This window comes from Condylura cristata, unplaced genomic scaffold (genome assembly GCF_000260355.1).
Source record: "Condylura cristata isolate star-nosed mole 26May11 unplaced genomic scaffold, ConCri1.0 scaffold00014, whole genome shotgun sequence".
Taxonomy (NCBI): Eukaryota; Metazoa; Chordata; class Mammalia; order Eulipotyphla; family Talpidae; genus Condylura; species Condylura cristata.
The window spans coordinates 29,618,230-29,633,685 of NW_004567115.1; the positions used below are offsets into that span (position 1 = coordinate 29,618,230).

The 15,456-nt window shown below is 43.5% G+C and overlaps 1 protein-coding gene and 1 pseudogene across 4 annotated transcripts in view; one reads left to right on the forward strand and one right to left on the reverse strand.

Annotated features, from left to right (window-relative positions):
• The first annotated feature begins 1,574 nt into the window (after positions 1-1,574).
• On the forward strand, positions 1,575-3,287 carry LOC101626564 (annotated as a pseudogene).
• Positions 3,288-9,259: 5,972 nt separating this feature from the next.
• MFSD1 (major facilitator superfamily domain containing 1) overlaps positions 9,260-15,456 on the reverse strand; it is a 19,897-nt gene continuing 13,700 nt past the window's right edge. For 2 of the 4 annotated variants that reach the window (XM_012724975.1, XM_004682301.2), the window contains 5 exons: positions 14,651-14,748; positions 13,931-14,043; positions 12,570-12,617; positions 11,621-11,678; positions 9,260-10,361 (listed from right to left, as the gene is read on the reverse strand). In XM_012724975.1, coding sequence (XP_012580429.1) covers positions 10,358-10,361; positions 11,621-11,678; positions 12,570-12,617; positions 13,931-14,043; positions 14,651-14,748 — 321 coding nt within the window. In that variant the 3' untranslated portion in view covers positions 9,260-10,357. Of the gene's footprint in view, positions 10,362-11,616; positions 11,679-12,569; positions 12,618-13,930; positions 14,044-14,650; positions 14,749-15,456 lie in introns of those variants that run through there. The other 2 variants (XM_004682302.2, XM_012724976.1) reach the window with 1 other exon arrangement.

Below are 15,456 nucleotides of genomic sequence, written 5' to 3' on the forward strand. Positions count from 1 at the left end.
TAAAAAAAAAAAAAAAAAGTCCTAGCAAGCACCCAAGAGACTTCCTCAGGAGTAGGGCAAACTTATCAGCTTGATGATCCTTCAAATGATATTTCCTAAATGAAAAAAGTGTGATGTTTCACCGACAGCCTTCTGAGGCCAGGTGAGCAGCACACACCATCCAGGGAATTTCTCACTGCACCGGAGGAAGGCCTGTGCTCCTATGCTTGACGCGCATAAAGTCCAAAATACAAAAATCGACTGTGGCAAAGATGAGGAGGATATTCTCCAGCATTGCAGCTCTCATGCAGAGATGCACAGCTGAGCTGAAAGAGCCTCCCCCGCCATGAGCTGCCCCTGCAGCCCCTTGGAGGCATTCACAGAGCCCCTGCCTACTTCCCCTTTGCGGGGGCAAGGAGGCGATCAGGCAATCCCTTTCGTGTCCACTTTCCTTTCTCCCTGTGTGCCCTCTAAATCGTCCTGTTGCCTGTGAGCCATCATTCTTTGCTCTCTCTCCCCCGACGTCCACCGTGGGCCCCAGGATGCTCCTGTTCTCCGGGACATCACCAGGCTCCCTCCGCTGCCCATTTTTCACAATTAGCTGTGCCTGCTGTCTCCCCGGCACCAGACTATCCTATAAGAAGGGCTGTGTTGTATTCATCTTGGTATCCTAGCACCTGATTCAATACAACCTCTGTAAAAGTTTGCTGATGACAGTGTAAATGAGTTATCCTTCCTTTGCTGTGGAGAAAGCTCAAAATGTTATATTTTATGCCAACAACTTAACACAAAGCTACCTGGTGATTTCCTCTCTTGCAGTCTTAACTCATCTTTCTGAATGTTAAACCCTGTAAGGTCAACCCCTTTCCAGCTCACAGGCTCCATGCTGGCTGGCTGACCACCCCGGACTTCCTCGTGGACAGAACCCCCAAGTGCCACACACCTGCTGCACCTAGCCATCAGCTTTGCCAGCAGGCATGGATCTCAGGAGGAAGCCACACCTGGTTTCACGGCTCAGGCTTATTTTCTTAAACGGGCAGGATGCTGAGATGGTTAATAAGCAAATCAGCTTTGGTATTCAAACATGCAGTTAGCAAACCCTGAAAGATACAAATCGAAATCCTCCAGCGAGGCCTATAGGCAAACCCTGCTTTCCCTAATCCCCTACAACGCCAAGGATCATCTTCCACTCAGGCACCGTGAGAGGGCTGAGGACCAGGCTGGAGCGGGTGGCTGGTAGCATCACACCAGCTCCTCCTCCAGACCGCTCCCCTAGGCGGTCCTGGCTCAGGATTCCGGCCAGTGAGGAGTCCCAGCTCCAGAAGCTGGCAGCAGGGCCGGCCCCTTCTTGGGTACCGGAGTCTCCTCTGCAAGGGCCTGGCGCTGGAGTAGGTAAGCAGTCCGCCCACGTGGTCACCCAAGCCCTGCCTTTGAAGACAACTTTGCCTTGGGCTTAAGCCCTTTTTCCTGCAGCTGGTCTCTTATACAGGACTCTGATCAGACTTTAGGAACACAGTTGAAAGGCAAAGCTGCCCTCCGAGGTCCTGAGGCCTTGCTGTCCTCTGTAAGTCCCTTCCAGAGGAGCGGCCCCGGGCATGGGGCAGCCAGCCGCCAACGCCTCCAAGGGACACAGACACTGCCGGTTGTCGGAGGACTACAAGCAAGTCTACCTCTCCCTGACCTTCAGCGGCATCTTCGCGCTGGGCTGCCCCTCAACGGCGCCATCTTTTGGCTCTCCTGGCGCCGAACCAAGCGCTGGGGCTGCGCCATCACCTACCTGGCGGACCTGATGGTGACCGACCTGCTGTATGTGCTGACGCTGCCCTTCCTCATCGTCACCTACTCCTTGGGGGACAGCTGGCCCTTCGGGGAGCTGCTGTGCCTGCTGGTGCGCTTTGTGTTCTACACCAACCTGTACGGTGCCATCCTGCTGCTCACCTGCATCTCGGTGCACCACTTCCTGGGCGTGTGCCACCCGCTGCGCTAGCAGCCCTTCTGCACCCACAGCCACGCCCTGCGTGGCACCACCACCACCTGGGCGCTGGTGGTCCTGCAGCTGCTGCCCACCCTGGTCTTCTCCCACACGGCCACATCAACGACCACATCAATAACCACAAGGTCTGCTACGACTTGGCCAGTCCTGAGGACTTCCGTCAGTTTTTTGCCTAAGGCGTCATTCTGACGTTGTCCGGCGTCATTCTGCCCTCCCTGGTCATCTCCGAGTGCCACTCGCTGCTGCTCAGGAGCCTGGCCAAGCCAGAGCAGACGCTGGTGAGGACTGGCCTCACAGCCGGGGGCGAGTCCACCCGCACCATCCTGCTGGTGTGTGGCCTCTTCGCCCTCTGCTTCCTGCCCTTCCACCTCCGCCTCCAACGGTCTTTCTACCTCACGCTGTGCTTCCTGCCTTCTCAGGACTGCAGGCTCCTGAAGGCAGCCAGCCTGGCCTACAAGGTGTGGAGGCCCCTGGTGAGCGTGGGCAGCTGCCTCAATCCAGTCCTGTACTTTCTGTCAGGAGGTTACAGAGTCAGGCTCCTCCAGGAACTGAGGTAGTGTTACAGGGCACCCCAATGTGAATTGGGTTGCCTGTCTGTGGGTCTTCACCCGTGCACTTACAATTCAATCGTATTATGGACACACTCAAAAGGTTAAATAATGGATTTATTTATAAGGAGAAAGGTAAAGGAATAACCCAGGGAAAGAGGGAGAGAAACACAGGTTAACTAGGATGTCCTACCAGTTCTGCTGACGTGGACTCCACCGGCACGCTGAAAACCGATTGAGCGCCAAAACGATCAGCTGCGAACCACCAGGTCAAGTTCCCCCAGAGCCCACATGTCCGGTTTTATCCCAACCTGGCTGCTCAGCTCCGCCCTCACATCCGGCATGCTTCTCCTTGGTACTGATGGGATTTGGAGTTCCAGCATCTGGAGTGAAGGCGGAGTCCATGAAACCTGTACCCGCTACAGTAGAACAAAGTCAGGCAGAGGCCACGCTAGCAGCAGATCTGGGTGATGTCAAGATGAAGTCTGCAGGAAATGAGCTGAGGGTGACCTGAATTTAGGGCACTCAGAAGCCCTTCTCACCGGCTCTGCGGCTGGCCTCTACCCCTTTACCTGCTCACTTGTATCTCCCTTTCATCTTTTAACATTTGCTAGCTCCTAGACTTACAAGTTCATGTGCTTATCTCCTTTCCCCAGAAGACTCCAATAAGACAAGATCATCCCACTGCTGAACCCCAATGCCAGCCTCCACCCCCAGGGCCCAGTACACAGCATGTGCAGGAGCGGGTGTTGGTGTGTGTTGAGTGAACGAAGCCCTTGCTGTGTAAGAGCACTTTACAAGGAGTACCATCAAGCCTCACCGCAGCCCTTGGAGATTGGGGCCTCCCATACAGCACCCAGATAAGAAGGCTGCAGCGCAGAGCTGTAGCGGAATTGTCCGGCCCAATGTGGAGGCAGTGGTGACCCCAGAACACAGACTCCTGAGATGGGAGCAGAGAGCCCCTAGAGCCAGCAGTTCCCCCTGGACAGCACAGCACAGCACTGCCCAGGTCAGCACAGTCATGTTGCTGCGATGGGCCCGGCACAGTGGGCTCTTTCTACTGCACTTCCCAGCCAGCACGCTGGTGGAGGTGTGAAATAGCTCTACAGGGTGCAGGGGTACAGGGCCCAGTGACTGAGGGAGTGGTGACCTTTATTTGATGTCTCAGTTTATGACCCAAGACTTCACCACTATCTTAAGTCATTGTTCACTCTCTTCTCTTAAAAAAAAAAAAAAACTTAAGCTCCTAAGTAATCCAAAGATAACCCTAAAAGAACCTCTTGCGGTTAAACAATAGTGATCTCCAGAGTTCAGATCTAAACATGCATTATTTAATAATTCATTCCCATCTCCCTATGAAAAGGTGGGTGGCCAGGCCTTCCATAAAGTGCGATCTTTCATTGCCATCCCGCCCTAGTTACAGGAAGTGTCTAGTAAACCAAGTGTGTATCTGCATTGTAAAATTTTATTCTAAAAGTGCAGTTCATTGCTTTCGAGGGCACACAATAATTAGAACTGGACTAAGGGATGCCTAGCAGCATTCCTTATGATAATTAGTTTAATGAATAGGCAAGATGTTTTCTAATTAGCAGGTCAGCTGCTTCCACATTAAGTGCTTCCACAGGAGCTGAGAGCTTAAAGCTGTTTGTTTTCCTGCTACTATTATTCACTTTGCTTTTTTCTTTGCATAACAACAGAAGATTCAGCCATCCTACAGGTTCTGTTACAGGGCACCCCAATGTGAACTGGAATGCCTGTCTGTGGGTCTTCACCGGTGCGCTTACAATTCAATCGTATTATGGACACACTCAAAAGGTTAAATAATGGATTTATTTATAAGGAGAAAGGTAAAGGAATAACCCAGGGAAAGAAGGAGAGAAATACAAGTTAACTAGGATGTCCTACCAGTTCTGCTCACTTGGACTCCACCGGCACGCTGAAAACCGATTGAGCGCCAAAACGATCAGCTGCGAACCACCAGGTCAAGTTCCCCCAGAGCCCACATGTCCGGTTTTATCCCAACCTGGCTGCTCAGCTCCTCCCTCACGTCCCGGCGTGCTTCTCCTTGGTACTGATGGGATTTGGAGTTCCAGCATCTGGAGTGGGGGTGGAGTCCATGAAACCTGTACCTGTTACAGTTCCACACCATCCCTTACACATAACTAAAGTTTTAACAGAACTGAAGAATGGGTGCACTCCTCAAGAAAGCTTAAAGCCATCCCATAGTCCCCTCAGTCCACATCTCTAATGCCCACCAGCCTGTCAGCCCTGGAGGCAGCAGGAAAACAAATCTGTAACTTTAAACCTCTGGCCAAGATTTTCCCTGTCTTTAATCATTATTAACCCATGTGCTCGCAATTACTTCTCTGATCTATATAAGACTAACTGTGTTTCTTCAGAGATTTTTGACCTACTTAACAGCAGAGTATAAGCATCCATTTTTAACTTATTTCTGAATAGCTGGAATCCAAAAATTTTAGATCAGTGAATGCTGCATCCTAGCCTTCAGGTACAGTTATGTCAAGATGCAAAAATAGAACTAGGCTGTTCCCTATAAAGGGCTGCACTGTGAGGATCCCACTGCCTGCCCGGAGTCTGAGGGTATTCCCTAATGCCCTGTCATCGCTGAAAACCCACCTTAAGAAGGAGACAAGGAGCCTCAAAGAGACAGCGGGGCCCACACATTAGCTATCTGGCTGTTTGGAAAGGTTAAAACAAAAGCAAAGGTCAGCAAATATTAAGTTCAGAATACAACAGGGGCAGCACTGGCTGTAAATGTAACTAACTGTGGTGCCTACATAAGGGCGAGGCACAGTGTCAGCCCTAAGGAGGCTACAGAAGGCTGGAGAAACAAAACACACATAAGCCTAAGTTAGCAATTTCATGTCAACTGCCAATTAGTCAAAAATGAAAAATATAAGCAGCAAGTATTGGGGCTGTTTCAGGGCTGGGGTCTAGAGGGTGATGAAAGACAATGTGAGTGTGCTCAAGGTTGAGTGAAATTTTCATTAATGGAGAATTTCCCAAGTGTGTGGCGAAAACGAGGAATTTGTGAGAGCCAGCAGTTGGCTCCTGACGGGGGGTGCAGGCAGGGCTAGAAGGGGGGCTCCAGACTGATGAGGGGGGCTGCGCCAACACTAACCAAAGAAACATTACAAGACACAAGGAGCCACCAGCAGGAGAGCCGTGTGACCAGAGTGGGGACTCAGTGTGTAACCTGCTGGCTCCCCATATGGATGAATTAAAGGTCAGAATTCAAACTCCTAATTGATCACCCCTCCCTTCGCAGCCAACCTACATACCTCCAGGCTTCCCTTACGGGCATTTTTCACACCCACCCCCAGTTCTACCTGTGCTCCCCCTTCCCCCGCCCCCCTCATAGTTTCGCATCTACCAGACACAGCCCATTCCACTCATGCTGGCATAACTCGTCTGCCTAGTTAACTTGCCAGCTGTGGCCATACCACCCTCACTGCTGACCAAGGAGCCTGTTTGCACTCACATCCTAGCCCAACCTGCCCCCAAACACCTACGCCTTCTTCCCCAGACCTCAGGGTCTCCCACTCGCAGCCTCCCAACACACTGCATCACTGACACACTTGCTGGGCTGCAAAAAACTGAATGTTACTGAGTAAACATCCAGCAGAGAGCAGTTCCAAGCGGTCCTTACACAGGATGGAGCTTTTACAGAAAGGGCAGGGACAATTTGCTGTGAGCAAGATGCGGCAGGAAGGTTCACTGGGGGAAAAGTAAAAGATGCTGCAGAGCTGGTGGATTCCGGAAGCTGGGTCAGTGGCTGGGTTACCTGCTGGGCGGGAGAGCACTTCCTGCTTAGGGTGCAAGCTAGCCTCTTCCTCAGGTCTATAACCGACAGTTCGTCCTATTGGGGTAACAGATACTGACTCGTAGAATGTGAGCATCCTCTCCACAGTCCTCCCAACTCCAGCTCTAACTGCGGCCTTCCGCACTCATTCTCCAGGACTCACTCCGTACACCTCAAGTCTATTTAATCTTGCCACTGCTCCATTTCCCAATTTATAGAATGCGGACTCCTAGCAACATTCTCCAAATAGGCACTCGGTAAGCAAGAGAGAAGCTGATAATAAAGAGGTAGAGAAGGACAGTGGTTACATTCAGACTACCACAGCAACCTAAGAACATCAGTAATGTAGAGCAGAACTAATGATTTTAAAACACTGGTAATGATGATAAGATGATTAGACATGAGCGGAGAGATAACAAAAAATAACGCTGAGACTCCAAGCCTGAGGAACCCATTGGATGATAAACTAGCACCCAGCACAGAGTAGCACTGAATAGTCATTGGGGAAGGAGAAAGGGAGAGAGAGGTGGAAGGAGAAAGGAAGGAAAGTATGGAGAGGGAGGAAGCTGAGAGGGAAGCAGGAAAGGGAGGAAGGAGAGAGGGAGGAAGTGGGAGGGAAGAAGGGAACAAGCTGTCTTGTGGGGAAGAGTTAAATGTGCTGGAATAGTGACTCCTCAAGTTGGAAATGAAGGATGGTGGTTCAGAGACAGTTTAGGCTCGAGCTCTGGGTTTAGCACTACTGTCCAATGTCTTAACAAATATTTGCAGACACAGACATAAATCTCTCTGAGGAAGAAATGGAAAGAGAGAAGAGAGTCATAAAAAATTCCTGACTGGAAACAGCGCCTGGGGTAGAGCTTAAAAGCAGAGCCTAGGAAAACCAAAGGAGAGAAAGAGGCATGGAGGGGTGCCCTATGAAACAGTGGGTCAGAGAGAATGACAGCGGTTCTCAGCAAACAGCCCCCGGGCCACCTCTCTCAAGAAGTCTCCCTGACCACCAATCTAGAGGCCTTCTCTTCTCTGCTGTCACCCACACCTCTTAGGGCATACCCCTCTCCTTTTAAGCCCAGGAGGCTTTTTTCAAATCCTCTTATCTACACTCCTATGGGATCTAGCAGAGGCTTGAACACAGCAACACTCATTCAGTCTCTGTGGAATAAATGAACATACAGAAAATGATTCTCCTGAGTATGCTTTCCTGGGATTACTACCTAAATCCAATTTATCCATAAAACTAAATCGCAAGTGGTTGGGGATTTATGTGCCCTCTCAAGAGCCCCTTCCAATTCCAGAACACAATACCTGCAAGCATTCTCACTTTTCAGCTCAGATTTAGAGACAATAGTGAGGAAATGTTTCAAAGTTGTTGGCAATTAAGCATAAATGAAAGTTATAGTTATATATTCTCATTATCTTTTACTTCCTCGTAAACAAGCCAACATTTCCTTAGTACTTAGATTTCTCGACTTTTTGTTTTACTGAGAGTTTTTGAAAATGTATCAGACTTTAGCGTCAAAGATAATGGTGCCAAGAACTCCATGATAGGAAGCAGCAATTTGCAGCAAGGCAATTCATGAATAAAAAGCAAAGGGTGCCACTTCAAGAAAATTAAATAACTTAAGTCTAAGAATGTTCCAGTCCAGCAGTAGAAAAACACAAATGAAGAGACCTTTATATAGCACTAAACCAATCAGAGAAACGGTCACAGAAGATTCTATTCTCTCTTCTTTTATAGCCTAAGTTTCTTGTGAGGACAGACTAGGCTTTTTGTAGTAATTTCTATCTTGAATCCATACTCCAAATTAGCACAAGCCAGGTGCTGCCCATCCCCCACCATTTCCACTGAAATACTTTTAAGCAATGCACTTAAGACTCCCAATTGCCCATCAGGCACTGTCAGACCCTTCCTGCTAGCCACCCAACCTCTCTCAGGTCACCCACTCCCTTAGCTCTCATTGAAGCCCCCTCCTGCTTCTCTTCATTCTTCCCCCAAGTCTCATGCTGGGGGTGGGTCCATCCCAGAATTCACTCTGCCTTTGAGCTCTTCTCATTCCCTCACTCCTCCTATGGCAATCTCACTGAATCCCCCCAAAGGTCCCATGGGTGCCTGCCCCCAAACAAACAAGTCTGCTCTTAGCCACATGTGTGGCTTCCTATTTGGTTATTCTAAACAAATCTGCAATAAAGGGATGTTCTTAAACTATATTTATATGCATGTGTCTGTCTGTCTGATCCGTGGAATAAACTACTAAATGGGAATATTAAGCCAGCCGGCAAGCACTCCATCATCACTTTTAGGAATTTTCACCCATTTTGTCAGTTTGCCCTCCAAAAAGGTTATCCTACTTTACTCTATGTCATTCAAAAAGTATTTATTTTGTGCCCCCTCTGAGGCACTATGTCTACCACCACTATCAACATAACAAAGACAATTACTGCCCTCAAGGAGCTTACATTCTAAAGGAAGACACACATCATGGACACCAGGGTCATCACAAAATTCTTCATTATAATTGAGGTAAGTTAAAAAGAGAAAGAAAAAGGCTTTTCAAAGATAACAAGAATTTTAGAATTTACAGTCGGAAGGGTCTAGAAGTGTTTTTTCATAGAAAGAACGGGGCTGAGCTGGGTCTCTGGTTTTTCTGTTGTAAGTTAGGCCCAGGGACAAAGGGAACAGCAAGGAGCAAGACCCACAAAGGGAAGGAACATGACCCATCTGAGAAAGTGTGAGCAGCTCACTAGTGGGGGGGAGGTGGTGCAGAGAGCAAGGCAGGACCCATGAGGCCACAGGCCCCCGCCAGGCACTACAACAGTCACCAGGCAATCAAAATCAAAGAACTGAACGCTGATATGATGAACCGTAAGTCAGGACAGTGGCTGTAAATAAGTAGCCCTAAACAAGATATACACTTTAAATCATCTACACAACTTTTAAGCCTACAATGTGCTACAAGTACTTTAAACAATACAATCAGCTAAGTACATTCAAAAATATCTGTGGGTCCATAGATATGTAAACAAATTTTAATACATACTATACCAAGAGTCAATTTCAAAATTGCTCATTTAAAAAAAAAAAATAGAGAAATCCTATTTAACGAAAATATAACAAATATAAAAAACCTAAATGTTATTTAAGGCCCTATTCTGGAGAAAAGGTCACTTCCATAATCTTTCAGTGACTAATCAAATTTTCCATATTCCAACTTAGATTTTCCTAAAGAGAGAATCTTCCACATGCATAAAAATCAAAATCAGTGTTTTTACATCTTTTTAAAAAACAAAAGTTAAGTCATCAAATATTCCTCATATCGTATTTTTATTTACACATTTAGAGACATAATTATCATTATTTAAAGAATACTTTTTAGTTGTTAATTATACGTAAGAAAAAAACTGTTCAGAAAGTTTATACAACAAAAAAATGTCCCTAAGCAGTCAGGGAGCCCAGGGACAGAGACAAGCAGGTCAGTGGTCAGGGCCTCACCCACTACGTTACTCAGAGCCGGTGCCACCTGCTGGCTGGGAAAATGAAGACACTTCATAAAAATATCTTTCAAAAGTTTCCTACTACAAACAAGAATGCCTATTAATGTCACCACTGATTCTCTAGAAAACATCTCTTCTATCACTTTCAAATCTTTCTCTTTGCTTAAGAGAAAGAAAAGACCATGTAACTACGATCTACTTTGTGAAAACTATCTCATACAACACCCAATGTTCTCCACAGTTTACTGTCCTCCCTGAAGTTCATCATGAAGCACATTCCAGAGAGATCTTCTAAACTTGTCACTGCTGATTTGTCTGTTCCAAAGCAGAATTCTTCAGTAACCCACAATACAAAGACACAGACTAAAATAGTCCTCACAAATATACCTTGAAGTAGGTATAACTGAAATACAAATAACATTCCAGACCATTATTTCCCCTAATGACTACATTCTAAACCTTTAAAAAGCGGTTACAAAACCAGTGATGTGGACAGTCCATGTGCATGACAGTCATGTAAACTTCTCATCTGCAAAACATAATGCAATAAATTATCAAAAAGAGGAAGAAAAATACTAAATCCCATCTGGTTTACAAAATAAAAACCATAAGTTTTATAAAACATGTAGAAACAAATATTAACAGTTAAGAGTTTCCTAAACAATATTTTAACTTCTCTTGACTATTAATAGGAACACAGAATCAATATAGAAAGTCTAGAAAAATACAGAATAGCAAAGAAAAAAGTCTTGAAACATTAGCATTAAAATGGAATTGGTAATTATCTGTTTTTTCTTTCAGAATTTTTAATACAAGTAATATGCTTAAGAAGTCTCAGTGCTACGAAGCTATCACCAGCCACTGAGGCATGAGTCTGAGCTCCAGCCAGGGAGCTGACCTACAAAGTGCAGCAGACCTCTCCTATCTTGACCCTGCTCCTCTCAGCAGTATGCTTCCGTAGATCTGCCTGTTCTTCTCCCCACTTGTCTCTGGTGAATCCTCTTACCGCCCCACCCCTGCACCTCTGACCTAAACCCCAGTTCTTATGTGCATAAATAAGTAAAATAAAAACTTTTGATTTTCTTAAAATATATTTCTAGAATTATGGTAAAAGGGAACTTTTACCAAATAGCCAAGAATTAACCCCCCCCAAAATATCATATTTTATCCAACAAAACTAGAGTCACATGATATTATGTTTACCAATAAGTTTTTTAAAGCATGAAAAATTCAAAGCCTTAAAAAAGTATAAATAACATGAAATAGAATCATTATTTTTATTCATTCATACAGAACTGGAGTACAGGCCAGAGATGCGGAGGGTGAGAGGATTCAAACTCCTGGAAAAGTTTTAACTTAAAAGTCACACTACACACACAAAGAAGTCACACTACACATCTGTTCTAAACATGTCAGAGAACACAGAATATAGCCTGTTAACTCCAGGCAACATGAAGAGTTCTCTCACTAGTTAAGAAAAGGAAAACAGAACATGAAAGGATGAGCCCAGCGCAGGTCTCGAGACAGAGCCCTACCTGCCAATAAATTACACAAATACTATACAGTCTCTTCTGAGGTGGCAATTTAAACCCAATTCTTTTTATTTTGACCCTTAATATCTACTTTTTAAAATTTTCTGGACCAAGAATTTTGTTAAAGCAATTCCAGTGATAAGCACTAGCTCTCAAAACTCAACAGACTATTTCGTAAAAGCCCAAACCCAGTAACTTGAAAAGGAATGCTTGCTTATGCTGCTCAAAAGAAAAACAATTTTCTTTCTCTACTTACTCAGTATGGGAAAGCTTCACTTCTTCCCTTTGTTTTGCAGAATAATTTAGGTTCCCACCTAAAAGACAAGTATAGAAATCTTTTCAATATAACTATTATAAACTTCAAACATGCAGTCATACGCACATTGAGCAGTATTTATATCACTACATTTATATCCACTACCTCATTTGAAGCTAACAGAAAGGCTACGAAAAATGAGAAAGATAGTTTCTCTCCTGTAATCTTCTCAAGTGACTGTTCTCTACTACTTTGTAAGAATATGAAACACCTTATAAGATACAAATAATCACTCCCTAACGTTAGCAGTTTTTTTAATGTACTTTTTAAGTGTTGTTTATTAATTGGAATATTGTATTAATATACTGTAACTGGACTTCAAAAGAAACAAAGGGAAATGACCTAAAAATTGAAACAGTATGTATATAACATTCCCTTAAGTATATATAACAACCTTTAGGTACAAGCCAGTTAGAAAAATTAATAAGGGTAGTATTAAAACCGTATTTTAAAAAACTGATAATACAAATAACCATGGTAGGTATTTATTAGTAAAAGGGAAAAATCTGCATTTTCTCATCATATACCAACACTTTCAACTTTAAAGTACAACCTGCAGTTACAAATTAATTTTTTAATATGATACGATAACACAGGAAAGGCTTTCAATTATTTTTTAAATGCCACACTGGTTTATACTAATAGAAAAATAACATCCAACATTTTATATTGCAAAATTTAAACTAAATGGGCCAGAAGGAACATGACAAAAACTTCAGAAAATGAGGAGACGCAGAATGCCCAATTATGTTTCATAACAAAATGTGCTTCCACACTATGAACAAGGTCATTAAATGTATAAACTAAAAGCACTGGCTCCAAAGAAGCCTGCAGACAGCCCAAGATGATGGACCGAGTTTAAGAAGAAAATATCAGCACCTGTACTTACCTTGGGCACGATTCACCCAGTAGAGTAAGACCACAGATAAAAGTGACACTAGAAGTAAAAAGAAAGGTCTTTAAAAAGTTATACTCCTTCTCAATGATCCCTACGCAATTGTATCTACAAAGTAAATTCAGACTGGAATTTAAAAATAAAACGCTATTCACATTCTTTTCCAAAAGCACTGAAAGTAAGTTACACCCATTTTCTCCACGGCCCAGGAGCAGCAGGACCACCAGAGGGAAGCCGAGCCCCGCCACAGGAGAAGACCCCCACCCAACCACAGTCACCCTGTGCCTCTGCCTCCTCCATTAAGTGCTAGTCCTTCCCAGCTTGTCCGAAGACTCCTGCCAGCCCCTGGGCTGCCTCCTTATAGGGAAAGTCAAACAGGAGTCACCTTTAAGGGATTTTCTATCCTCCACACAAATTATCTGAACATTAGGTTGTGGTCATTAGATTCTCAGAATCCCCCAGGTCAGTGAGACCTCAGAAAGGTGCTCAACTTTTTACCTTCACAACTGAAGCACACTTCATTTATTCTAAATTAATAGAGCAACAGAAGCATTTTCAAATGGCACACTATTTAGTTTGAGAAACAAATATATACAAAACTGCAGACCGGAATTAATTACACTGGTACAGATCAAGAACAGACAAAAATACTTTCATGAACTGATATTTTGAATAATTATATGACCCATTTTTTAAAATCTGATGTGCGCAATTCTAAAATTATGAGGTAGTAAAATGCACTTTTATTATTCATAAGCAATTATCTGTCAATACCACATTTCAAGTATAAACTAAAATCACCAATGGGGTTTGTTATTTTAAACACATTATTAAAATATAAAAGACATCCCACTATGTTATTAAGGATTTCTTTCAGATGAACACGAGTGATGTACTGTGTATAATCTCATAATGCTTCCTATTTTTAACCACCGTTTTACAGGTAACTATTAAATAGTAGAGTGAGAATAAAAGCAATTTAGAACTGGCCTATAAGTAAATCATGAGGACTCATACCCAAATCGCATAAAAAGATACAATTCAAGACCCTTCAAACAGTCCCACTTTGAAAGGGGAAATGCTTTCTAAAAACCAAACCTATCTAAAACAAAATATAAAGCAGTTATACTGCTGCCTAATTTTAGGACTGCAAATTCTTAAGAAATGTCTTTGACTCTCCAGAGGACTAGAAAACTCACCAGCTTATGCACAGGCTAAGAATTAGGCAAATCGGACAGATACATTTTAGGAATTTAATTTCAAAGAGAGAGGAATTAATAACAAAATCCCAAAATTGTAAATGAGAACATTCTATTCTACTGTGTATTATAAGAAACTAAACAATGCATACTTACAAGAAACACAGGCAATGAAGAAAACTTCTAAAAACAGATAACCCCGGGTATCCAATATCATTCCAGCAATGATGGAAATGATTGCCAACCCAAGATTCTGAATGGACTGCATGCTACAAAAAAATACAACACATTTAACTTTCAAATCTCTTCAAATACAAAAAAAAAAAAATCACTGTAAACATTAATACCCTAAACCATATATACTGTTAGTGTAGAAAGATGTTTTCAACCAGGGATGACCTAATTAGATTTGCTATTTATCTCATGACTGTTTAGTGCTACTAGACTTTCTGGTAAGATAAACAATGTTAAAAGAGCTTGCCTTATGAACTCAATCCCTGTAGTATGTAGTATGAACTCAATCCCTGCCTGCTCAAAGAAATACAGTGCTAGGTGTGTGTCTCCCCTCTTCACCTTCCGGGTCAGAACTTAACCTCCATTCTCACTGAGAAGCCCTCAAGTATCAACATTACCTCTCACAGGTTTGCTGAACTTCAGTTTTCTTGTGGAGGCTTGACCTACTTTTTGTCACCATAATAGCATCATAAATAGATTAAATAACTTTTCTAGTTATTTCCCAGGTATAGGACACACTTTTTTCAGAACCAACTCAGAAACATGAAGAGGACAAGATCCAGAAGTCAAGTGGTTTTAGATAAAAATTTAAGTTGGTATAGCACAGATGGATAATGTACGATCCTCTGTGCAAACACTTACAAGCCATATGCAGTTCCCAGCTGATGTTCAGGAACAACAAACGCTACCATTGGCCACAAGGCACAGGCAAGCAATGAATAGGAAACTCCCAGGAGACTCTGCAGGAAGTGGTGTGGAAAGAATAAAGTTTCTATTAACCAGGTAGTTTGCCTCAGATGTAGACTATAGCAAGAGTGACGTACAATGTGGAATACCTAGGCCGAGTGGTATTTAGCAATTACGCTAAAACTCACACTCAACACTCAAAAAATCCTGTCCCTCTCTAACAAGATCCCTCTAGTGACAAAATGCGCCCTCACTGTCCTCACCAGTTTATTATATATAAACTATAGTATATAAACTAACAGCTATATTGCAAAAGAAATTTCACCAGTGTTTCAGACAAACTAACACTCCAGTAGTTAGTAGGAATTTCAAATCAAGCAAAATTGAGACAGGATGGCACCAACAGCAAACATCATCTTACCTTTGGGTCACCAATACCCAGCAAAGAGGGAGGTAACCCATAACCGCCCCTGGCTGTCAGACATCACCTAAAGCTGACTTTTTCTTCAATTAAAAAAGAAAACCTATGAGTTCAGTTAAAATAACATCATTGATATCAATGGCACATGGGTGATTTGGTATTGGGAAGCCCATGGGAATTACAAATGAGATGGAAAAATGTACAAAATGATGAAAAAAAAAACAAAAAAAAAAAAAAAAAATAACATCATTGATATCAGACAAACAATATCAATGTCCAATAATGACATGGACAGTAAGAAAGGAAACATTCATTATTATCGATGAACCTATAAAATGGT